Genomic DNA, 26750 nt, shown 5'->3' on the forward strand with positions numbered 1-26750 from the left:
TCTTTTTACGTTTCTAATTTCGGGCTTCCTGTCTTCTATCTGAACAGGAGCCTCTGCACTAAAAAGCATCTAGCTACACCGTTGTGGCTCTAAATATGGGCAGGGGGAAGGCCCCAAACTGTAAGTTTAGTTTCTCAATTTATATTTCTCACTACTCTAAAGCTTTCCTATTACTAAGAGAGAGAACACTTGGATTTTTTTTTTTTAATGCTTTTATTAACAGAGTTGCTAGATAGCTGCCTGCAGGAGGATAGTTTGCTTGTAGGTGAATACACTTAAAACTGGAAGCTCTTGCCTTATACTAGGTTCACACTTTCCAATATTCTATACATTTTCCTATGCAGGAGCATAGGATGTCATACCTGCAAACTTACAAATTAGTACATAGTCCTGTAGCATAACCAATGTAAGCATTATATCTTATTAATAACAAATATCATATTAATAACAAATAGAGACTTGTGTGGTGCAGTTGAATGCCCATGATAATTTTCCTGAAGTTAAGTTTTATTGCACAATTTCAACATGCCACCTCACTTTCCCATAGATCGTCCCAGAATGTGGTTGAATAATAAAAAATAGAGCTGTTTTAAACATGCAGAATTCACCAGGGTCTCTTGATGGACGTTATGCTTTCACAGTTGGAGTGATTGCACAGATCATAGCATTTCCTATATGTGTTAGTTGCTCAGTGAGGTTATGTGCAGCTGAAAAGGAAGCGTCGATTTCTTGTCAAGTACCAGGGACAGCAAGGTAAGTTTCAAGGTTGAAGTGTCTTTATTTCTTCCATGAGTCATAGTATTACTGGCACCTTTGCGAAAAGGTTCCATGTAGCTGAAACAAACCAGCGTTTGCATACTGAGGTACGAAATACACTTTTTTTTCATAATCTTTTTATTGTGGGAGCACATTGAACCAGAATCACTAATTCATGCCTTGACAGGGTGCTGGGGGGGTGGGTGCTCCCTTGAACCCCCTGTTTGCTGCGCTGTCGCCTGCTCACAGCGGAATTAAGGCGCCCTGAGGTAAAGGAGCCCCCGCGGCGGGCTCGGCCCGCGCGCCCCTCAGCGCCCGGTGGCGGCGCGAGGCCGCCCCTCAGGCGGCGGCTCCCCCGCTGCGGGCGGGCCGCGGCGCTGCGGCCCCGGGGCGGCGGACGTGAGGTGGCGGCGAAAGGCGGCGCCTGGGCCGGAAGCGAGCGGGGCCGGGCTGCGGGGCGGCGAGGAGCCGGTGGCGGGGCCGGCGGGGGAGCGGCGCCCTCCAGGTGCGGTGGGGCTGGGGTCGGGGCCGGAGCAGGGGCACGAGGGGAGCGGGGCGGCTGCCGGGGGGTCGCGCACGGCGGGGCTGTGGAGCCGGGGCCGGCCCGGGAGGCCCCTCACGGCCGCCTGTTGCGTGCCGGGAGGCGAGGAGGGGAGCGGCGGCCCCCGGGCGGTTGGCGGCGGTGCTGACCCGGCCCCGGCGTGAGGGGACGGGGGCGGCCGGGGGCGACGAGCACGGGGAAGCCGCAGCGCTGGGAAGGGGAGGGGAAGCGAGAGGGAACTTCTTCAGGCAGGCTGGTTTTAAATCACGGCTTCGTTGGAAAATCAGACGTTTTTGAGAGCCCCTTCTGAGGTAAAGGTGGTTAAAAACTCGATCTGCTCCTGCCCACGCGCGGCTCGCTTGTAGGGTTTGTTCGTTCGTAGTTAAATTTCAAACTTGGGGGCGTTCATTCCTTTAAAAAAAAAAAAAAAAAAAAAAAGTCTTTGAAGATGTCCTGAATACAATTCCTGAGTTCTTGAGTTTTAAAAAGGGATGATTTTAGCACACTATAATTTTTGTCACCTCTAAGACACCGCTACTGAAGCTGTGGTGCCCCTCTCCTGTCAGTTACCTCAGGCGCCCTTCACTTTCTCTCAGCCCCTCAGTGCCTGGTCTCGTTGGATGGCTTTGTGGTGCTTTTCTTTACCGGCCTTTAAGCAGGATCCTGTGGTGGCATTTCTTCTTGTTGTTTGCTTTTTCGATTTTTTCCCCCCCAGTTTATTTAGGATTTTGATATGATGCTATGTGGAGGTCTCGTTTTGCTAATCCGCATTTGGATAAAAAATACTTGAACTTTTTTCTCTGTAGCTGCCCTGTCACTGAGGGTTTTCACTGATGGCAGCCTTAAAGCAGCACCATGTATGTTCTGTAGTCCAACTAAAGAATCAGAGCAAAAACTTTAAAATAAGAGCAACGTAATACCTTTTTATTTTCTTCTAGCCTTACATTTCATTAGATTTTAAACTAGATGCTCTGTTTTTAATTAGAAGCACAGAAGAGAGCCATTCTCCTAGCGAATGCTATGTTGCCTTTCCAGACGGGTAGGATGCTCCCACTAGACCTGTTAAATTGGTCTTGCCTCCTAATGGCCCTTCAGCGTAAGCTGCATCCCTGCAGAAGTCAGTAAGCACTGCAAGCTAATCTTGTAAGAGATTCACTTACTTGTCAGTGAAGAAGCAGCTTCTGCGTCTTTGTATGTATGAAACTGAGCTTAACTCCCATTTGAAGTAAGATGCTGTCTCGTGGCTTTCTGCTGCCAAAAGTGAGAGGCCTTGCCTTGTGCAGTGTCTGCATGTCCTCCATTAATACGATTTTTTAGATCCTTCCATTAACTGGTTGAACGCACTACAGCAGCACAAGAAGATTGTGTTCTTTTCCTGGGTTTGCTTTCTTCCATTTTATTGAGTTAAACGTACTGCAAAGAGGACTGATGAGTGCTGGAGTTGGCACAAGGTAGGAGCAGGAGCATCTTGGCGTGGAAGTGGGGACTGGCACTTCCCTCTTAGCAGCAGTGGCTGTTATTTCAGTTCGCTGTGTTTTGTGCAACCAAGCCAGTGATTTATGCAGGCCTACTCATTGTTCCTTTAAACTACTTTTTTTTTTTTTTTTTGAAACCTGCGCTTACATCACTCTTCTTCCTTTTTCTGCTATAATTATTTATTCTTCTTTGTTACAGAGCAGCTGCTTAGTTCTGGTTTATTCACGTTTCCTTAGGAAAATATTAGTACGCAACTTTTTTGTGTAAGGACACTTGAAACTGTTAAAGCATAAGGAATTTTAGGTACATTTAGCTCATACATAAAACCTACTGCTAGGAGAACACATACTAGTTCTTCAGGCTCAGATGAAATACTATTTTGTGTAGCTCTAGGTCCCTCTTTGGGTATTACAGTGGTAAGCAGGTGTCATGCCCAGATTTTAAATGATCAAGTGTAACTTGATCATCCTTGCTTGAAGATTACACTTGTTCATCCAGAAATGAAAGACTTGGAGCAATTGGACTCTGAGATACAGCACACAAGGTTGTGAGCAAGTATGCAGTACTTCTCATTTATTGCACAAGATGGAATGGAGAACTGTTTGAATCTTTGGTTTGTTGCTGACTGACTTCCGTGGTTGATGAACTATTTTGATAACACCCAGACACTCTTATTTTTGTGCTGGAAAATCCCTGTTATGACCTCTCAGTAAACACGTGATACAGTTTGGTAACATTGTGAAGAGAGAAGATGGTTATCTTTGGTCTGTGTGAATTCTAAGAATTGAGGTAGGGAGGGGATGGCAAATTTGCTCGTAAAAGAAAAAAGACTATTCACACATCTTTTTCCTTCCAGCATCTCAAGAGGAAGGATCCATTTTGTATAGAAACAAGTGATTTCCAGAGGACAGCCTCAATGACAGAACTGTCTGCACATTTACCCCAGTTTCAGCATGGGCAGCTGACAGAAAACTTCCCTGATAACCACCTCAGCAACACCGTATGTAATAAACAATTTTATTACCTGATAGCAGTTAAATTGGGATGAATAATCAGTGTGGATGAAAATACAGTTCAGAACTATAGAGATCTGTTTGGGAGTAATTTTTTCCATCTGACTGTTGTGATAAGCAGTGTTGAAAGAAATACTCTGTAAATTATCTAACATCCTAAACTCGGGTAGACTTCTCCCAGTTTAAAAGGATGCTGGAGTGACTAGGCCCTCTAGAAAAAAAAAAATAAAAATGAGGTGGGTTATTCCCGTAACAGACTTTGATTTCCAGGTGATTTATTGAACTCTGGCCGTGGTCTGCTTGATTTAGGGGGTTCAGTCTTGGAGTTAATTTTAGTCTAGGTAGAGTTTGGGTTTTGTCATTGTTGTTACTGGAATGCTACTCCTGTGCAGAAGGAGCAGAACTGTCTTGTCCTAATTTTGAATAATTGTCAGGGTGTTCTCAGAATTCTTGAGGTTTGGGGTGTGTGTGTGGGAAAAACCAAACCCTAAAGTTCTGTATCATTCCTGAGAAAGTGCTAATTGTGTAATAATTGCTAATACTATGCTTATTTTAGCACTTGTGTTTTGATAAAACCAAGTTTAGTTGGACTACTTGGGTGTGGCGCCCAGGCTCTTGGATTTGTCATGCCCAGTTCCTTGTTCTGCAATAACTGTTGAGTGTCAGGTTTCCTTATGACATAGAAATGCTCCTGGGAGATTGAGCCACTAGTAGCTGTGTTTATGGCAGTGATTCAAGACAATATTTTGATCCCTGTTCTAATTCCACTATGGAATTTTGAAAAATTCTTGTATTTATCTCAGGTCAACATCCTGCTAAAAAGCAAAAATACAGAACATTTGAAAATTATCTTTGGAATTTAGAAGTAAGACTGATTTAAGACCTTACTGATTATAGAAACTGTTGCTAAAAATAAAAAACTGCAGCAGGAGAGTTTCCATACTTTATGCTTTTACATCAGAGGGAATGAAAAAAGTTTCTTTTCATCTTGGACAGGTGGGAGCTTAACCTTTATTGAACGTTTCTGCCGGATTAAAAAGGCAGAGCTCTATGATTAGCTCCGGGCTCACTGTCCTTGAAGAAAGCTTACCGGAGCTACTTCCCAGCAATGGGGGGCAGACTGTTTTATTTACTTCTCACTGACAGATTGTACTACTGCTTTTTCTTTCAAGTGTAATTCTAGGTGTAGCTTCAATACTTAGGTGTAGTGATTCTTCTGCCCTACATATGTCCGCTGTTTTTCTACAGAGGTATGAAGGTTCTTTCCTGCTTAGGTAATACCTAGCTTCTGTCAGCTAGCACTCAGCATGAGAAATCAGTAATCGCTAGTATGGTTTGCAGTCTCTTCTGGTTACATACCAAGAGTTCAGCGCAGTCTTCAGTGCCCTGTCACTGTATAACAACCTTTAAACATAAATGGTGTATGTGAGAACTGATGAAGAAGCCTATGCCCACTGTCAGGGTCTGCTAAATAATACATCAATTTGCATTCACTAGGTAAAAATATTTTATCAAATATACTGGGTTTTTTATCTGTTGATTCAGGGGCTTTGCTCTGGGTTTGCTATTAACTATTTTCCTGATAGGAAAGAAACCTATCAGTTGCTTTTGATGTTGCTTATTCACCTGAAAGCGCGTAGTTCATAACTTACGTTTGCTTACGGTGTTACAACAGGTGTTACTGACTTTTTAGCTTCAGAATTTTCACTTTTAACTATGTCTGAGGAAAGTGAAGAGTCTGTTCCTTTGCTTCCACTTCAGCAAGAGTCCATGGCCTCTGCTCTCTTTAATACTGATCAGGTAGGATATGAGTGTACTTTGTTCTTTTAAGCAGAGGGGCACATGCATGTCACGTTTAGCTACACTTTAGTTCACTAGACTGATGGTACAACCTTCTTCTATTTTTGAGCGAGAGATTAATTCTTATAATATCTTATAGTATTTCTTGATGCTATTCTGATTTTCTTGCACTGTGCTTTAATTTTGTAAAGACATTTTGTGATTGTGTCTTTGTTCCTAACTGGTGCAGGAAACAGAGTGGCACGCATTGGTCTAATTTCTTCAGTTTTATTTTGTGTTAAATTCTGCAGTTTGTCTGTAGTGATGTGCTTAGCTAATTAGGCTTTTCCTTTGGGTGTTTTTATGTTTTCATTGCAAAATTGTAGATTTAGATTTTAGTTTTTGTATTTCTTTGCGTGAGAGGGGTAAGTGCTCCCTCATGCAGAACTGCTTTTACCGCAGAGAAAGAGCAAAACATTCCGCAAGTGTGCAGAAACCTACGTACTAGGTCTGCTTTACTTGTGAACTGTTCTAGGACTCTCATCATCTCTTGTGTAATATTACTTATGGTCATCTTAGGCAGTTTATTTAGATAGATAAGCTTATTGTGGTCTTGTAGGCTGAGAGAAATGGAGCGCTTTCACTAGGAAGGTGAAAAAATGTTAAATTTGAGCTATAATCTGTACAGAAAGAGGTTCACAAAGATGCACACAGCCTTTACAGAACAATTAAAGTTTCAGAACACTGCATTCTCCAATATTCCTGTTTCTATTGTATATGAAGATTTTATACAAAATATACCAAGTAGTTTATAATGAATCTTACATTTAGTAAGAAATAATCTCAAATCTGCAATCTTTCTTATGTCATGCATTAAATTTATCATACTAAATTCCATTTAAGGCTAAAATTGAATATTAAAAATCTAGTTGCCTGCTATTCTTATTTGCTTAAGACAATTTTAGATTATTTTTTTCCTTCCCCTTATACTCAGTTTCCTCTTTGAAAAATAAAAAAGGAAATTTTCTTAGAGGGCAATTCTTGAAACCCTACTGAACCTGATCCTGAGGATACCACAAAGAAAGAAGTAAATAGGTAAAGTGTTTGGTATGTATTGCTAGTGTGTAAAGTTCTGTGAAAGTAGCTTTTTCATGAGTTAGGGAAGCTGTAAAGCATCAACCAGGATTTTAGCAGTGTCAGTGTTTGCAGTTCGAAGTCCAGGGACTTGTACTCCTTAATCACTTAAGTGCTTTTGAAACTATGAGTTCCTGGCTGTGTGTTTAACGTCTTATCTTTTCTGAGGGTGGGGCTGAGACAATTCTGTATAAAGAATCTCCAAAATGACTATGAATTTATCAAAAAACTTCAGTGAGTTAATTGGACACAGGCTAGCAGTTATGTTTGGAAATGCTATTAAGAACAGGTAATGGGACTTTAACATAGCATGTTTAAGGAGGAAAAATTACCTGTGTAACAGTTCTCAAGTAGAAATACATTTGGTTATTTTTAATGTCTTTTCCAATATCTAACGCAATTTTACTAAATTATATTTTAAGGCATTACAAAAGATATCTCCCCTCAGTTTATTGTACTTTTCAATAGTAAGCTGCTCGAGTGCACTTACTCAAACTGAACTGTTTGTAAATGAAGTAATTCTGAAGTTGTAAGGTTTATTTTGCAAGGAATCAGAAGTCTTTATATTACATCTCATTTATGTTGACCCCCTTGGGTGGAGTGAAGGGAACAGTACATCATCGACTTAAACGTGATAATAGAGTGGGGGAAAAAAAGACTAATCTGTATCAGCTTTTGCATTTTATGGCTTGTTTAGAGTGACTGAGAAACATAAAAGAATTCTGTTGCTATGTGGTCTAGAACAGGTGAAACGTAGCTTACACTGCTGCTGTGTTCTCTGTATGTGCACACAACATAAAATGTTAAATGCCCCCTGTTACAGAATGCAGGCTTGATTGTTCACTCATAGACAGTATTTCAGCTCAGAATTTTGTAAAAGCTGAGTTCCTAGATCGTTTTTGCTTGTGGTTAGTCATAATTCCTTTGAGGGAGATACGGAAAATCTACCTCTGTCCTTGTGTTTGTATTATAGCCTTGATGTTTCACTCAGCAGTATCAGGAAGGCCAGGAGGCTCTTTTATATTTTTTGACAGGGGTGGTGGAATTTCTTCAATGTCAGCAAAAGGACGTGGCTCTAGCATCCTTGGGAGAGGAGAAAAGGAATCTGCACACTTAACTCATCACAGTAAAACTTTAAGATCAAATCTCAGTGTAATGAGCGAGAATTATCTGAGTTTGATCACTGTTTCTGTGTCATTCTTGCTAAAAATGTGTGAACAATGCTTCGTGAAACTCAATTTTAATATGTATTCTAGTTAGTGTACTGTAGTGGGAGTAACATGGTAAGGAAAATAGAAATTTTCTTTGAATTTTCATGGAATTAGTCTAATAAATGTCTCTGGCATTATTTCTGGAAGTAGACAGAGTTGATTGTTGTCAAGCTATGAGTAATCTACTGTCATGCACCCTTGTTTCAACTGTAGTTTGGACAAAGAGAGTAAGTTGTCTTTTTTTACTTAGCTTTTTCTTCTGTTTGTAGAAAAGATGGCATAGCAATGTTGGTTGCATCTAACAGCCTGCTGCTGTTTTAGTATAAATGCTTCTAATATAACCCTGTGCTTTTATTCTTTTGGTAACTATGTGAAACACTTAATGATTCCTGTTTACGTCCTCAATGTGAAAAATGTTTTTGACAGTAAATATTACCTTACACATGCCCCCCTCAAGACCATCTTAATACACATGAATATGATTATGGATAATTTCTGATGAAAGTGTTTTATATATTGCAGAATGATAACAGTGAAAGACGGCGTCATGATAACAGTGAGCGCAGAAGAAATGACAATCCTGGGTCTGAAACCAATGGGCAGCCACAGAACAACATTCAGCAGGTGGTGGAAGATGAAGAAGAAGATGAGGAGCTGACACTGAAATATGGGGCAAAACATGTGATTATGTTGTTTGTACCTGTCACACTTTGCATGGTGGTCGTTGTTGCAACCATCAAGTCTGTCAGCTTTTACACACGCAAGGATGGACAGCTGTATGTATCAATTTTTTCCCCTGTCTTTTTAATGGACCCACTTAGATCATTTTCTTTAACTTCAATTTCTTCAGGATTTTAATTGAAACAGTGAACTTCCTCGTCTCCCTTTTCCTCTTTACCAGCCTAGAGATAGCTTTATTTTATTCCTTCCAGAAACCAAACTCTCTATCATGGTACTATTCACATTTGTTTTATATCTGGCAACCAGTCTGGATGACATCTTACTTGTAACTACTTGATTCAAATCCTGATCCTCTTTTTAACACTTTGTGCTCTCTGATGCATGAAGGTAAAATAAACTGGTATATCTGTTAAAATAAACTCAATCAAAATATTGATACTAATATTGCCAAAAAATAACAATATCAGTGAAAGGTGTTTCAGGAGAAAGGAGACAGAGAAAGAACACTGAGCCTGTCAGAACCTGAAGCAAATCAGTCTAAATGTACCCCCATAAAAACATTTAGACAAAATGATTCAAAATGTGTTTGGCTTTGAAATGTTTGTGTAATGTAAGAATGTCATAAAATGGTAGTGGAAAAGAACTTTGTGTTTTGATGAAACAAAGCTGTTGATCAAAAATATTTTTTCTTGGGATTTTATTTATGGTAAGTATTTTCATTTTGTCCTGTCATGTAATGAAGTGTTTTTTTCTCCCCACCTTGTTTTATTGCTGTAAGAAAGAGTTGAGCTCATGCAGTGTTTTTGTTGGAATCACTGGGGGACACTTCCTTGTAAATCCACTAGATGGTGTGCTTATAAAGGTCTAGCTGCAGTCACGTGCAAATTCATCAAACAACCTAGATTTCTTAGTTGATTGTTTTATAAAGTGGAAATTAGTTGTAATCTAAGAATATAGGAAATGCAGGTCTTCTAAGGAAAAATAATGTTTTTTTATTAAAGTTTGTCTGATACGATACCGTGCTGCCTTTCAGGTTTTGGCTAAGTAGAAAATAGCTGTCACTCTGAATTGAAAGATTATTGCAATTTCATTTCATGTTGGCCTTGCATATCACAAACATTTGTGGACTCTATAGAGGCATTTCAGTTGACTTTTTGTTCTTGTAGCATCTACACTCCCTTCACAGAAGAGACAGAGACGATCGGACAACGGGCCCTGAATTCAATTCTCAATGCTGCTATCATGATCAGTGTCATCATTGTCATGACCATACTCCTGGTTGTGCTTTACAAATACAGGTGCTATAAGGTGAGTGTAATTGACTTGGGTAATTGTGCTAGTTTTATTTATTAGCACTGATTATCAAGGATGGAACAAAAGGAGTATCAAGGATGAGTGAGCAGAAGTTACAAGGTTGGGTATTTTAAGTGTTTCAAATTTGTGGCTTCACAAAATAGGGAGACAGTAACCCCATGCTAACACTGCTGGCTGTTTTATCAGCTAGAATTAGGGTGGCATTGCTTCTTATTCCTGTGAAATGTACTATGGACTGAAATCTTCTTGTGGTCAAGAACTATGAAGCACAGGCCTGGTCCTACATCTGGAAAGCTGTTCAAGACTTCAGGGGCTCTTCAAGGGCTCTGCTCTTCCCTGCCCTACCTGCAAGTATAGAAGTCTCCCAAGACTGATATGTGCATGGCTGTACATGCTAGGTGATATCCTTACGGCAAACACAGAGACTCAAAGGCTCTTTTGTGATAGACTTCAATCATACAGTGATGTAATCTGGGCAAGTCCAGGCTTAGAATAAATAATTGCAATGTCACCTGCCTGGGAGCTGTTCATGAAAATTCGTGGTTGTCTTTTGGTCTTAATGACCAATTTGACAAAGCTTGGCATAACAAAATTTCCCAGTGTACAGTGAATCTGTTTAATAGTAATAAAGCAGGCTGTGGGATCCATGCACTGGCACAAACCTTTACTCCACTTTTTTTTTTTTTCTTTTTTTTTTTCTTTTTCTTTTAAGAGAGGGAAAATGTCTTTTGTGGGTATGGGTGAAACCCCTTTACAAAGTCTCTGTGGAATGACTGGGGCAGTGATTTCTGCCTGTATCCGTATATGGCTTGGAATAGTGCTTTTTAAGGTATAGAGTACTGTTGTTATCACAGTGTGGTGTTAACTCCTGAATCAACTATGTTTTCTTTATAAATTGTCAGTTTTGATCATTCTAACAAAGTCAGATAATTGATGTGCTTCAGCTAGGTTCCTTGGCTGCCACTCAGTTCTCAGGTGCTGAAAGCATCAAATTTGTTTATATTTAATTTATATTTATAATTTTCTCACACTTACAGCTTTCCTCTTGACCTTGCAAAGCATGGGGCATTCTTTTTACAAAAATAATTATTGTACTCAAAAATTAGAATGATTAAACAACAGAAATTTCTTGTAGTTTTATTTTAATTTAAAGAAACCGTTACGTTTTTATTTTTAAAATTGCTTAAAGGGTATGTTTTTATACAAGAATGCTGTAAAATCTAGTTACCTGTACAATTCTATCATATCAAATTAAAGGGATTATGTGTAAAGATTATTGGTAGAGGATATAGGAATCCTAATATCAATTAATTTATAATTCTAGCAGATAAACACTGAAGATTTTCTGTGTTTTAATATTTAATGCTGTAACTGTGTTCTGAAAACTCTTTGGAATGACAGCAGTGATTTTATTAGCACAGAAATGAACCATGTTTTCCATCTGTGTTAATGCTTTATATTTCTGCTATATTACAATGCCATTGTTTTCAAAGTGCCCTAAAAATAAAAGTAGTTTGCATTCTATATAACCTCTGTTGAAAGACCACAAAGCACTTAAAATCTGTAAGTATATAGGCTGTGCATAGGCTAAATATGAACTTAGCAACAACCAAAGAAAGAGGGATCTGAGTATCATTTTCTCACTTGAATCAGAAGGGATAGTAGCATTGAAAGCACTTTTAAGTAGACATTAATTTTAAAATATCAAACCTTAAATAAAGTCTGTGTTGATATCTATTTTTCCAGGTGATCCATGGTTGGCTTATCATTTCTTCTCTTTTGCTGCTTTTCTTTTTTTCGTTTATCTACCTGGGGTAAGAGAACTAAGCATTAATATGTTATTTTTCATGTACAATGTTATTTGCTTGCATGTTTATTTTATAACTAGCCTGTGAATCTTAATATGAATGATACTGTGTAAGCTATTGCTAGTGAGGTAGAATTATTAGTTTTATATAGCTTAATAGAGAGTTAGTAGTGCATCCGATAGTGTACTGCCCATGGCATACTAATCACATAAATAAGACATCTTTCCCAGGGCACCGTATACTGTTAGCACAACTTCTGATGTAATTTTTCATAACTATATGACTGAAGAACAGCTGTTTACATCATGGCTTTGGAACTAGGCTTTCTTTGCAAAGGCTGTCTGTATGGGAGTGGTAGAAAAGAATCAACTAAAAAGAATCTGCTCTGTCACCAGAATATACCTCCACTACGTGTTTCAGTGTTCTTTTAAAATTCTGAAGCATGTCATTAACCAGACTTAAATAAAAGTACATAATACTCAGAGTTCTCTAAAACAAGCAACCTGACCAGGGCTTGTAACTCAAGTTATGCAGTGAAATTATTGTAGCATATGTATTTTTGCACCATTTGATATCAGATACACTTCTCTTTGAGGAATCTTTTTTAAATTTGGTCTCCAGGGATAGAAAATGGGGTTCTTTCCGTCACTAATTTTTGCCAGAAGTGGCCTGTGGTGACTTTTTTGGTTAGTGTTTTCTTCTAACGTTAATAACGACTTTCCTGTAACTTTTGTAACCAGGCAATGTGTGCTGCTCAAAGGCAGTGTAGACTGGGTGGAGGCAAGTTGCTAGACTCACTTCCTTTGGGTTTGGGTTGGTGCTGGCACTCTTCAGTGAGTATGTGTGAGCAGAGGGACTGAGGGGTTTCCTGGCCCTCTGCTTTCCTTCACCTGTCTCTGCTGCCTCACAGCGCTTCTGGTTTCCTTTTGCAGAGGACCAGTGAGGGGGGAGTTTGTAGACCAATTATAGTTGATGGCAATAAGGGCCATCACGCTAACACTGTACATCTCAAAGGCTAGCTAATGGCTAGGTAAGAAAAATTTCCAGGAGGAAAGTATCATGCAAATTATGCAAGGTTCTTGGTGACTTGATGAGGTAGTAGTAGCAGAATTTGCAAACAGCCATTGCAGTCACTTCTCCCTTGGGTCAGTGAAAATCACCTGTGTCTTGGTGACAACATATTTCTCTGTTTTGGTTTATTACTTACTGAAGGTCTTAACCGGTTTATATTATCAGTGTGACAGAGTGGCATGGCTTATCCTAAAAGCAAGGGGTTTGCTTCATTGTTTGTGGCAAAGAATAGAATAATGACGTATATTATACTTGGGAATTAGCGAAGTGTTTCCATTCCATGGGATACAGGAAAGTAAGGAAAGATCAGTTTGTATGGATTTAAAGTTTCTTTATAACCTCATAAATTTTTACTCTGACTTAGAAATCATGAGCATGATCAAAATGACTGTTTATGCAGTAATGTCCTCTCCTGTCAATTTCTGATTAGATTGACAAGGTAATAGAATGCAAATAAAAATTTGCACAAGGATGAAATAGTTGGTATGAAGTAAACATCGGTAAAACTGTCTCCTTTGTGAACAGTATTTTTTAATTAAATACTAATTGGAGATAAACTTTACATTTGGGCCACTACATTGAGCAGTAAGATGTAAAAAAAAATAATAAAAAAATCTGAAGGTTGCATCTATGACTTATTTCCATTGTTTTAAGCAAATGCAGTCCATAGTCTTCTCCCTTTTTTTTTTTTTTTTTTTTTCTTCAGTGAGGTTTTTAAGACGTATAACGTCGCCATGGACTACATTACGGTGGCACTCATGATCTGGAACTTCGGTGTTGTGGGAATGATCTGTATTCATTGGAAGGGCCCACTCCGGCTCCAGCAGGCGTATCTCATTATGATAAGCGCTCTCATGGCGTTGGTGTTCATTAAGTATCTTCCTGAATGGACTGCGTGGCTTATCCTGGCTGTCATTTCAGTGTATGGTAAGGTCTGGGGCAAGTTGTAGAAACAGAAACTATGTTGGGAATTTCTTCTATTTCCTGATAACTCGTTTTCCACTGGTCTGACTAGATCTTAAAAAAAGAAGTGTATGTGGGGGGGAGGTCATACAAAGTAGTGGATAAGGTGATTACAGATTCAAAAATAGCATAATTACCTAAACTAAAATAAGTGACCTGCAGCTAAGGACTTAATGTGGCTGTGTGATGCCATCTTCCTTTGCCTTTTCTGGACTTCCAGGATTCTTTGGGGAGGAAGAAAGGTTAGAATTTAAGTAATACAAGAAAGGAGGAGATAAGAGGCCTATGTTACCAGCTTGATCTCTTCTATGAATGTGGAGAGACTTTGTACTTCCCATTTTCCTCAAGAATCCCTGGAAACCTACATACAGTGTACGTTCAGAACTTAGGACTTCATTGTTTGGGTGCAGTCCTGTATAGGTATAGATCTGCCCAGCCTACAAATTACTCAGATTTGAAGACGTAACACCCTCACCGTGATCCATGTCTAATAATGAGTAGCAATTCAAGGCAATTTTCATTCATTTTCAGAATGCTCAGTCGTTTTCCATATAGAAGGTTATAATTTAGAGATCTGTTTCCTTGTTCTTAAAATAAAAATAAAATTAATCTGAATTATTGCTTTTTTTTTTTTTCAGAATAGTGACAGAAATAGAGGTATCTAGATGTAGTTTTTTCATAGAGCTCTAGAGGGCACTGGACGCTTGAAAAAAGCTGCTGGTTTTGTTTTTTGTTATACTAAATGTGCTTTCAACATCTCATCTATGCAAACACAGCTTTTTTTCTGCAAAGCTTCATATGCCAGTTTTTTTCCTTTTCACTCTCACACTCACGTTTTTTCTTCTTTGAGTGTGAATAAACTGGCAGTTGTTTCTAATCCATAGAAGTTACGTAAGCTCCACTTACCTATTGTCTTGCAATTTGTTTTAGCATTAAACTTGGGTTAAGAAAAATCTTTGGCAATAGAAAGTAAACTTGGTTATTTCCAGTGTGTAAACTGAATACTATTTTTTGTGAATTAGTTTTCTTTCAACTTGCAAGTTGACATAGTGACACAGGAACATTTGCAGTTGCATAACATCTTAAGTGAGGAACTTCATACTTTATTATTCGTATATTACAATAATACGTAAAATCGGTTCTACAACTATAAATATTAGTAAGCTCTTGGTTTCATACTGTTGCTGTAAGACTCCTTAAATTTCCTCCTCTGATTAATACGCATCTGATTGAAGTGATGAAATTGCGCAAATGGCTGTTTGTTGTATGCTTTCTCAAAGCTGGTAAACTTTTTGCAGAGAAAGCCTTTGAAAATCAAAGAATGAGCATCACAGCAGTGATATTTTTGGGAGTTCTTCATGATTACTGAAACCAATATTGTCAAGTTATATATTCTTAGAAACTAAAATACTTAATCTTTACCTCAATTAATTTTATCTGTAAACTTCGTGGAGGGGGACGGAGTACTAAAGTTCCATGATAATGTGGTGTTTTTTTATTTGGCCTGAAGACAATTAGTTCAGTGTTTCGTGGTCTGCAAAGGTGTGTTCTGTCTTGGAAGAAAATGCTGAGGCTTATTGAGGTGATCCAAACCCATGAGGACTTGCATGTAATGGAATATCAAACTAAATGTCTGTAGTGTGTCTTCTAGATTTCAGTTTGCCACTGAACTTCTTACTACTTGGGAGAAAGACCAACTATTTAAGGAAAGGTCAGCATACCTAGAGGACATGGACAGGATCAAATAAATTAATTTATCACCTTAAGTTTTATACGGTAGTCTTTGTCTACCTGGCCTCCAGGTATTATAGGTGTGCAAGACCTAAGACTAGGTGGACGTTCAAGTATTGGTAAAATATTGCCATGCAGCTAGGAAGGGAGAAAGAGGTGAAAAGAGATGAAGAAGGGTTTTGAAGAGTAACAGTGGTCTGCAGTGACCTATGTATGCTTAGACACTTGGTATAAAAGTAAGATCGAGGGAAAAATTTAACTTTCTGTAGGATGCTGACCTGTGACTGGTTAGTTTCTCTCTCAGAAATCTCTGTTCAGGGTAACATTTTACCTTATTACTGGTCTCTGCAAGTGTTATATATAAAAACAAAACAAAACAAAACAACTTCTTCAAAGTATGTCTACAGTGATGTAAGACATGTTTACTTTTCCTTCCAGATTTGGTTGCTGTCTTATGTCCTAAAGGTCCTCTTCGTATGCTAGTTGAAACAGCTCAAGAGAGAAATGAAACTCTCTTTCCAGCACTTATTTACTCCTGTGAGTATATTCTATTAAATACTTTAAACTTACAATCACCCACTCAGCTGAAGTTATTTTCTCATTTTTCTCTGTTTTAACATGTTGCTTGCCAGCTGGAATTCCCAGTCTGTTCGTTTGGGTCTCAGTTTTCCTTTTGCTGTTGACTCAAAAATGTGAAACGTCTTCTGGCTAAGATTTTCAAGATAAAAACCAGCATGTTTTGTTCTTACAAAATAGGAACAGAAAAAAAATGTTAATACACCAAAGCAAATGTCATTAGGCTTTGAATCAAGCATTTCAAAAGGAATACTTTTTCAGAAAATATTTATCAGCTTTCTATGCTTAAATATCCTTAAATATCCTGTGTGTTACTGAAAGAAAAGGGAGAAGTTGCCACAAAGAGATTCATTTGCAGAGCTATTTTTGCAGGGCTTGTCCTCTTTTGATATGTTGTTTCTTCTTTCAGTTGCCAAAAAATAATCTACTGAATGCATGTTGCTGTTATGACCTGTGTATCAATCAGTAGATAATTCCACTATCCACAAGAATAAAACTTGTGTTCATCAAATTCTGTATATGCATGTTGTAGCTGTGCTCCAGATATTACTGTGTTTTTAGGAGAGTAAAATTGCCTTGTGCAAGTACCGAAGATCCATATTGCTAGTTAGAAATACATGGATAACAGTGAATTGGGTTAATCATAAATCATCATGCTACTGGTGCTGAGGAAAAGCCTGTGTCTGGAAGAATGAAGTATGTTGTGTTGTAGACTCCACAACTCTTAGAGGACAAAATAACAGTGGAGAAAGGGGAGGGTCTCCTTTATTTTTCACTCTTGCTGTGTTTTACTGATACTACTCGTACGTAGTTGCTTGACCCTCTTTTTTGAGGGAGGAGAGGCTAATGCTGAGAAACCACAAATTGAATTAATATATACCATTTAAGTGTGACAACATTTAATTATCTCAAAACTGGAGAATTCTTGGGGGGGGGGGGGGGGGGGGACACAGAACAATTAACTTTGATGCAGATGCTGCCTCTCATTTGAAGTTACCTTTGCACCGGTCTTAATAGACCTTTTCACTTGTAGATGAAAGGATTGCTTAATGGAAAAAAGTAAAGAAATCATTGATTCAGACTTTCAGAGTGGGCTTCATATGTAGAAGTAATTTCTCTAAAGCTACACGCAGCTGCTGCCATTTTTTCCAACATCCAATAAAAATAAAACTTGTGTTCATCAAATTCTGTATGTGCATGTTGTAGCTGGTACTGGCTGTGTTCCAGATATTACTGTGATTTAATGAGAGTAAAATTGCCTCATGCGAAAGATAGCTGTACAGAAAGAACAGAAAAATAATGGATTGATGCCAACACTAGCTCAGAATTGCATGCATCTGAAGATAACATTAGCTATGCTGTTTGTTTTTAACAGCAACAATGGTGTGGCTAGTGAACATGGCTGAGGAAGATCCAGAAGCCCAAAGGAAAGCTTCTAAAAACTCCACCTATGATAAACAAGGTAAGTTTTTCTTTGACAAGTTTTTTTTTTTTTTTTTCCATAATTATCATTTTATTGGAATACATGTTTATGGAGACATTTTTTTTTTAAGCTTTTTAAGAGTACTGGCTTCTGTAGGAGAGTGAAAGAGTATAAACCTTATTAGGAAAGATGACTGAAAAAAATCCATGAAGACTGAAAATAATTCCTCGTTTACTGTGCAATTAGTGTTCCTGCATTCATCATTCTGGAATACAGGATATTGGTGGTGAAATGACTCTTGGTAGACAACCATTGACTGAGCTCAATTGGTTATCAAATTGGGTTAATGTAATATCGTATCAACTCACACTTATATTGGTATCACATGGAAATGTGTCTAGCCCTCTTAGATATGGAGTTAGTGTTTAAAAACATGGTTTTGTTTGTTTATGTATATATCTGGGAAGAGCAGAGTTTCTGAATTTACTATGCTTGGAGGGAGTGTATGTGTAATATGTAACGTTCGATAAAGTTTTATGTTTTACTGTAAAATTAAACTGTCAGTAACTTTCTGACTAGACAAGCCAATAATAGATGGGAGTTAAATCTTTAAATTAGGTCACCACACCACCCTGTTTCATCAAGGTACTCTTGAATACTAGGACTTGCATGCAACATGTAGTTGCAGTGACTGCAGAGTGCATGTTGACTCCCAAATGTTTAAAAAAGTATTAAAATGGTGAGAATCTCTTGTAATGATGTGTGCCAATATTAGACGTTGCTAAAAGCACAGAATACCTCTTTTCTATCACTCTTCAATGATGTTATATGTGGAGAGAATGTCATTTGTTATAAGATGTATTTTTTTTTAAGTAGATTTTAAACATTCTAAATGCCTTTATTATTCCAGCAAACCAGACTCAGAATGGAGATGCTGAACCAGATGATGGTGGCTTTAGTCAAGAATGGCAGCAACAAAGAGACAATAGAATAGGGCCCATTGAATCAACACCTGAATCACGAGCTGCTGTTCAGGCTTTACCCAGTAACTCGCAAACGAGTGAAGACCCTGAAGAACGTGAGTATGGAGTAATCTCTGAAAGACTCAATCAGTCTGAAGCTAGTTAATCTTGGTCATTCTGACTGCACAGATACACTATGCTGTGAGCTAAGAGCAGCTGAAGAGTACTCTTGATCAATACTGACATGCTTTACAGAAATAGGTTTTGGTTTTGTTGCAAGAGTAATACTGGCCAAATTGATCTCCCATTTGATACGTAGATTCAAAACTTTAACTGCCAAGCTGTTTTCAGACCATTATGCATCAGTTGTATTAGCTTTTGTCTCTTTCATGCAATGTTCTGCCATGTATCAGCCCTTTTGGATCTGGGGCTGTGTAAATGCAGTCATTATTGTTTTTTGCTTCAAGAGTAAATGACTATAATCCACTCTGGACAAAGCAGCGTTTAAAGACCTGTTTGGGGACTGAAATGAATTCAGAATGCCACAGGCCTTAGTATTTTTCTCCAGCACCTCGATGAAGTTCAGTATCTTTGGAGCACACATGACATCAATACTCAGATACTGGTTTTAACAGATTTAAGATTTCCAATTTGAGTTTAAGCTGGCATTAGATTTGAAGAGCTCTAAATAAATTACGATCTGCCTGTCTAATGAACTGTTCTCCTTATGTGATGCTGCCATATTTATTTAGCAGGTGCACCTGCTTCCTCTGATTCCTAGGTGTTTCTTTGTTTAAAAATATAGGCATCTACTTTAAGAAAACTTCAATTTTTGAATTTACCTCAAAAATTCCAAATTTGTTTCAGCAATTAAACAGTATTGTAATTCTTAACAGCTTTAGTGAATGCACTATCACAAAACGGATATTGGAGGCCTGCTGAAAAAGAGTAGGGTTGCATTTGTTTGTTTATTAAATGATCAACCAGGCATAACCCTCTGCTTTGATGCTGAGTTCCTTGCAGAACTCTAAAGCGTGAGTTTGGGGCTGGACTGTAATCAGGTGACAAAGCAAATGATAGGCTAAATGAAAACATCTGGTGACCTAATGTTTGCCCTCCCTAGCTTAGTATCTTGGACTAAATGCTCAGAAACTGAAGTGGTGTTCAGGAAATCATCATTCTTTTGTTTACAGAAATAATTGAATATTGTGCTTTCACTGTTGTTGCTATGGTGGCAATTACTATTTAAAAAATAACACATTAGCTCATGAGTTTTAGTAAGACTCATATCGTAGACTAAATGTGTCCTTTTTGGCTCTAATTTACTCTGTAATTTTACGCAAGTGCTTTTTAGAACTACCTTAGTAAGACTTCTGTAGGAGAATTGGTAAGGAGGTGGAGCATTTTGCTGGATATAGATTTCTAACTGACAAACAAAACATAATCTGCAAGTGACTCATTTGTTTTCCCCCTGTGATGACCAACTTGAAAGAATTATGTTTCCATGTTTTGCTGAAGGACTATGACACAACAATCAGAAGTGGGAAAGAACCCTACAAAATGTAATAAAAAGTTCTGAGTTTGTATATAATGCATCTGTATTTACAGTAGACTAGGAATACAGAAATATTATTACAGGATAAATTAAGTGGTTTAATGTTCCTCAGCCACCTTGTTTCATAAGTTTTTCTTTATTACTTGATTCAGGAGTGGTATTATTTTTGAAATTATTATTATTATTTTTTTATTAGTAAATTTTGGTACTTAATGTAAATCTGTCTTATTCTCTGACAGTTACTGATACTTGACAATATTAGACTGTGTGATGCTTAGTTCTGCCATATATTCACTTCTGCAGGAGGAGTAAAACTTGGTTTAGGAGACTTCATTTTCTACAGTGTCCTGGTTGGCAAAGCCTCAGCAACAGCAAGTGGAGACTGGAATACAACTTTAGCGTGTTTTGTAGCCATATTAATTGTAAGTATAATGTGACAAGATGGTAGTGATCATTTTTTAAGTTCATCAGGGACAGAGTTATAATCACAACTGCTGTGGGTTTTTTTTGTTGTTGTTTGTTTGTTTTTTAATTTGGAATTTGTTAATTTGCTGGCTTGAGTAAAAACTGATGAGAGTTTCAGCTGTGATTCAAGTTGGCTGTGCATCCATCACACCTTTTAGTTTAGGAAGGCATTAAAATTCCTTGTATTTCTGTGGGATTAGTGCTTTTATATTATAATCTTTTGTGTGTTGGAGTTCCATAATTTCTCCCTATCTTTTTTTTTCCCCTCAGGGTCTGTGCCTTACACTTCTGCTTCTTGCCATCTTTAAGAAGGCCTTACCAGCTCTTCCAATATCCATAACTTTTGGGCTAGTTTTTTACTTTGCTACAGATAACTTGGTGCAGCCCTTTATGGACCAGCTAGCATTCCATCAGTTTTATATCTAGCACACTTGATGCTCACATTCTACAGATATTTGTATTTGTAGCAAATCTGGGAGGAGGAAATATTTTTTCCCTCAGTTCTCAAGTGAAACTGAAGCTTAATACTCAAGATTCCAAGCCTGAATCATTACAGCTTCCTCCATTTTTTTTTTTTCTGAGACAACTGCTGCACTGGGCACCATATGAATTTTCCTGTTTGAAAGTGGTTTCTTCCTGATGGCTGGTCTAAATTGTGTGCTGTTATATCAGAGGTAATCTGATATACATATCTCTGGTAAGGACCACCTGTGTGAAAATTGCTAACGCTTCCACCAGCAATGTGATCTCTTAGCACAGGTTGATTATTTCGAAGCATTAAGGGTGCTCAGGATTTCCTTCATGTTGATGGAGGAAGCTGATAAATCAAATGGAACTTGTCCCTGTAAGCCATTTGAAGAGAGAGAACCCAATTCAAACTTCTTCAACAGTGATTCTTGTGACAGCTGAATACGACTCTGCTTTGTGTAAGGAAAAAGGACTTTGTAGCAATTCAACAAAGGGAGAAAGTACTGTCACTCTTACAGAGTGCTCCACCACTTCATAGCCTCTGTGCCTGAGTGTGCTTGGTTTAGTCAGTTTAAAAGCTTTTTTTTCCACACTGGAACTAGAGCCTCTTCTGACTTTCAATACTTGGTATTCTCAAGCATGGAGTGCACCTTCTGTGCATCTACTCCAGTTTATGTAGCTACTTAGACTTGGACTGAATTACATGGCATAAGGGATCATGAAGTCCCAATTTGGACCTAAGATTCTAAAAGGTTGGTAAACTACACTAAAGGCAGTTTTAGGACTTACTGTATGTGCTCTTGCAAATGGATTTGTTATAACACCACTTCAAACCCTACATTTGAGAACAGCCACTAACAGCATAGACTGCATTATTACCATATATTCATTTTGTTGAAGTTTTCATGAAATAAGTAGACATTCACAACAGTCCCAGATGGATTTTAGCCTGCCGGATCTAGAGGCCGAAGTACTATTAGTAGCACTTGTAATGTTTCACTGAAATTTTTCTCTTCAAAAATTTGCTTTTCAATTCTGTTGACCTGAAGTGTTGGTCTTTCAACCATCTAAGACCCAGGTTGGGCAGGGACTTTTTTTTTTTGGTGTAGCTACTGAAGTTAGGTGAGATATTACTTAATGTTACAAAGGAAAAAGATCTGTGGCCCTCTTCAATTTAATTACCTCTCCTGTGAGGAACAGAAGACTGGAGAAATGAAAGACAACTCAAAATCACCAAAAAGAAGAAATAAGATCTTGAACTTCTTTCTGACAAGATAAAGAATTGATTCTAACTTTCAAACTGCTAAACTCTATTTTGTTCTTCATTTGAAAGAACTTATTTATGTGTAATTGCTTGGAAATGAGATCTGTATGAGATTACATTGTTTTTGCTGTAGGCTGTTAACTCTGTACAAGTCTTTTCTGAGGGAAGCGCACTGAGTGGATACTCTTGATGGGCATTCCGTTTTACTTGCATCTTGATACTGGAGTCCTTGCCGAGTAGGACAACTGTCAAAATCCCAACACAAACTCTTTTTGTCCTTTTTTCTGTGCCTATAGATTCAAAGGACTGAGACACCACAGATGCTCACCAACCTTTGCCCATGTAAGGGAAGAAAGACTGTGATGTATAAATCTGTTTTAAAACCAAGAAAGGTCTGCTTTCTTTGATTGTCCTTGACAAAAACATCTGTCTCTTTCAGTATGAGTTGCTAACTGTAATGTTAGCACTTTTGTTTGCATAAAATATATTGTCGTCTCCTCTAAAGTACTTTTATTCATCTCATTTGTGTGCTTATTCATCATGGATAGCATTAATAAAGTAACCATATCAAAATTCCTTACACTGACTTTTCAAAGCAAACTTGCTTGTGTTTTTGAGCTTAAATCACTATTCCATGTTTTGCTGAAATGAAGCCTGACTTAAAGCAGGCTTTTTTTTCCACTTACTGAGACTGAGGTTTTTTATACTATTGTATGTTGTTCTTTTCCCGAGCATTTTATCTAAGAAAATTTCCCTTGTATGTTTTATTGGGGATCCTAACTAATTTTATTGTATAGAATAGGTTTCCTAAGAGTCAACGCCACTAGCACCTGTTTGCATATCTGAGACAAAGTCTCAGTTAAGAGTTGTTGAAATGCAGCAGTTGTCTTCGTTGTTTGTTTTTATGGCTTAAATATGTACCATTGGAGTATTGACTCCAGTAAGAGTTGCTTTAGAATCCACTGAAGTATGCAAAGGCCTTCCCACATACTTGAATGGGAGTTAGATGCACAACCCAAGGAAGAGCTCAGACTCTTCAAATGCTAAATTACAGTCTTCCTCTCCCTAGAACTGTTTTTCCTATCCTGAAGTTTTAATTTCTGATCTAGTGTGACATTACAGTGCTGGAGACTAGAAAATGTGTTTATACAGAAATTGTTGTTCAAGTTTATGTATTTGAATTTCAAATTAAAAAGGGAAATCTGCTTTTCAAGCCAAGGCCAATGTATGTTACAGTACACTGCTTATTAGCAAGTCTTATGTACGCCTTCAAAACCAGCAACATCAAAAAATGGTTGACATTTTCGTCCTTTTACACTGAGTCCTGGTACCTTGTATTCCAAATGAGACCTTGCAACTAAAGATCATCTCAAGTACTTGGGTCCATAAGGTGCAGTTAAGGAAAGTGATTGTTTGCATTTGGATTGTTTCTACATAAGTGTGAAGGTTGTGTAACTTCTCTCTCCTTTGTCTTAAAACACCAATCTAATTTGAGGTTGTGAACCATTTCAACTTGGTTAGCTTGGTTTAAATGAAAGAGTTCTGATATATGTAGTCTGCATTTTTTGAGAGAGTAGTTTGCTATTATTAAATTAATATGTTGATGACAGCACATTAGGCTGTAGCTCTCAGTGAACTACTGTGTAGCCCCAGTAGCTAGATTCATCTCTTTTGTGCCCCAGGTAGACTAACTGGTAACTGTTGTGTGACTTCTTTCAGTAGTCACTGGGTACCTTGATAGCTTTCTCTCCCCTTTCAGCTTAAATTAATGATTAGTCTCCTTTAGCTACATTTCTGCAAATAAAAAACCATAGTACTGAGTTACAGATTTGACCAAAAAAAAACCAACCACTTTCATTTCTCCTTTTTTAGTGTTGAGGATTTAATACAGCAAAAGAGAAACAAGAGATCCCCAGAAACTGTTCCTGGTAGCAAAGGTGTATGACACTGCCATGTCTATGTATGGCTATTAAGATGGCACTCAAATTCAAGTGTGATCAATGTGAGGTGAGTCTTGAAGGTGCGCACTTGTATATTGCATCACATTCAGAATAGTTCTGACTAGGCAGATAGTTTTTACTTTGAACCAAATATTCAAGGGCTGTGCTCCACTAAAAATGGCTGATCTCCTCAAGGTACAAAGCAGACTCTGGCTTTTTCAGACATAGGAGACTGGTGCTTCTTGGATATATAGATACGTACCTGTACTTACATATATTGTATGCACTCTGGACCTTTAGATGACAGCTGTTCTGCCATTACTGCAGTGAAGAATTAAATTTGCTGGAGTATATTTTAGGTGGACGGTACTGTATGAAGAAACTTCTCAAAATGCTTTATTAAAAAAAAAAAGTATTACTTTTGGCAGTGATGCTATTGGAAATGAGTATAAAAGACTGTGGAACATGTCTGCACTGTGATTGCATCTCAGTGGTAACGTAGTCATTGGGAGCGCTGAAACATGAACTAGAATGGAATTCTTTTACACTCAAAGCATTTGCAGTTTTCATTTTTACAAACACTGGTTTGTACATAATCTGAATTGAATGTGAATGTTTTTTAAACACCTTTCCGGTTCTTGATAAGATACATTTTTGATAGATTATTGCAAAATTTCCTGTATTTGTCTAATTATTAAAATAAAAATTGCATGGATCTTGACTTACCTTGATTTTACTATATTATTTTAAAGCCTTCATTTAATGCTATTAGAGGCCTAAACTGTAGCTATTTAAGAAGTAAGATTTCTGTCTTAATACAGATAGGTAGCTTCTTTATCTCCCAGTGGAATATCTTCTTAAAACTGGTTTCTATAGAAGTACTTCCTCCTAAATGCTAATTTTCAAGTTAAAAGAGTTGGTCAAAACTTGTTGCAAAAGCAACCATAAGTTATAATTAAGGCATGAAAAAGCTGTATGAGATTATATTTAAACACTACCTTGCACGGTGAAGCTTAGTGTTACCTAGGAAAATGCATAGGCTTTTCAGACAGAAAGGACTTTGTGAACTGTATTGTTATTTTGGTGCTGATTTCATACCAATGGTATAGGAAAAAGTTCTTTACCTTAAAAGAATTTTTTGTTTTCTTTTGGAGAAATATTCACTACAAAGTTAGATTTGTCGTAGCTGACTGACCATTGTTGAAGGTATTTCTCTGGGGGATCGCCTTGTCTCTGTGTAGAAGATAAGCATGGAAGACCACAAGGTCCATCTTGACAAGCAGAAAATCAAGTACAGGAGGCCTGCGGGGATGAGCAAGGAGCTTCTAATTGAGCTGAAACATAAAAAGGTAGGGTACGAGAAGTGGAAGCAGGGGCAGATGACCCAGGAGGAGCACAGAGTTGCTGTCTGGTCTTGCAGCAGTAGGGTTAAGAAAGCCAAGGCTCATCCGGAGTTAAATCTGGCAAGAAATGTGACAGGCAACAAGGAAGGATTCTACAGCTATGTAAGTAACAGCAAAAGAAAGACTGAAATGGAAAAGAGGTGGGCCCCATGATGAATGGGTCGGGAATTAATGACAAATTAATTTCTTTTGGCCACATCAGTGCCTTTGCCCCAGTCTTTATTGGTAAGACTGGCCTTAAGGAATCCCATACCACTGAGACCGCAGGGAAAGTCTGGAAGAAGGTAAACTTCTGGTCGGTGGAGGAGCAGTTACTGGATGTGCAATCTGAGGCCTGGCAGGCTGCATGCATGAATGCTGAGGGAGCTGGCTGATGTCACTGCAAGGCCACTCTCTATAGTCTTTGAATTGTCTTGGCAGCTGGAAGAGGTTCCTGAAGACTGGAAGACAGCAAATACCAATTCTATCTTCGACAAGGGCAGGAAGAAAAATTTGACGAGCTACAGGCCAGTCAGCCTCTCCTCAGTCCTTGGGAAGGTGATGGAGAAAATGATTTTGTAAAGCATTTCCAAAAACATGAAGGGCAAGAAGTTGTTTGGGAGTAGTTAGTATGGACTTCAAAGGACAAATGTTGCTCGAGTAATGTTGCTGCCTTCTACAGTGTGGTGGCTAGCTGCTGGATGGTGGGAGAGCAGTTCATGTTGTTAACTGACTTCAGTAAAGCTTTTGATGCTGTATTCCATAACATCATCACCAGGCAAGCAGACAGTGGTTTAGGTAAGTGGATAGTGAGATGGATTGAAAACTGGCAGAACATCCAGGTCCAGAGGGGTGCGATCAGCAGCACAAAGCCAACTGGAGGTGAGTCACTGGTGGTATAACCCAGGGCTTGATACTCCTCCAGAGGAGTGGGTGATACACCAGATGACTGTGCTGCCATTTAGAAGGGACCTCAACAGGCTGGAGAAATGGGCCAAAAGGTACCTCATGAAATTCAGCAAGGGGAGTTGCAAAGCCCTGCACCTGGACAGGAGGAATCCCAGGCACCAGAACCTGCTGGAGGCTGACCAGCTGGAAAGCAGCACACAGAGAGGGGCCCTGGAGTCATGGTGGACAGCAAGCTGACCATGAGTCTGCAGTGCACCCTTACAGCAAAGGTGTCCGGTAGCATCCTGGGGACTGCATTAGGAAAAATGCTGTCAACAGGTCAGTGGAG

General features: G+C 38.4%; 1 protein-coding gene across 3 annotated transcripts; it reads left to right on the forward strand.

The window, feature by feature from the left end:
• The first annotated feature begins 1186 nt into the window (after positions 1-1186).
• On the forward strand, positions 1187-24852 carry PSEN1 (presenilin 1). Of its 3 annotated transcripts, none has more exons than XM_084520061.1 (11): positions 1187-1261; positions 3630-3773; positions 8433-8686; positions 9758-9899; positions 11652-11719; positions 13491-13711; positions 15917-16015; positions 17430-17516; positions 18388-18555; positions 20298-20416; positions 20730-24852. In XM_084520061.1, exons 2-11 carry the CDS (start codon positions 3690-3692, stop codon positions 20883-20885), a joined length of 1398 nt encoding a protein of 465 aa, XP_084376187.1. In that variant the 5' UTR covers positions 1187-1261; positions 3630-3689; the 3' UTR covers positions 20886-24852. The 3 variants fall into 3 exon arrangements, with proteins under 3 accessions (XP_084376187.1, XP_084376189.1, XP_084376188.1); XM_084520063.1 differs by lacking the exon at positions 1187-1261 and adding an exon at positions 5548-5586; XM_084520062.1 differs by lacking the exon at positions 1187-1261 and adding an exon at positions 5462-5586 and having other exon boundaries at positions 3635-3773.
• The last annotated feature ends 1898 nt before the right edge of the window (positions 24853-26750 follow it).

Source organism: Aythya ferina, assembly GCF_964211825.1.
Source record: "Aythya ferina genome assembly, chromosome: 5".
Lineage (NCBI taxonomy): Eukaryota > Metazoa > Chordata > Aves > Anseriformes > Anatidae > Aythya > Aythya ferina.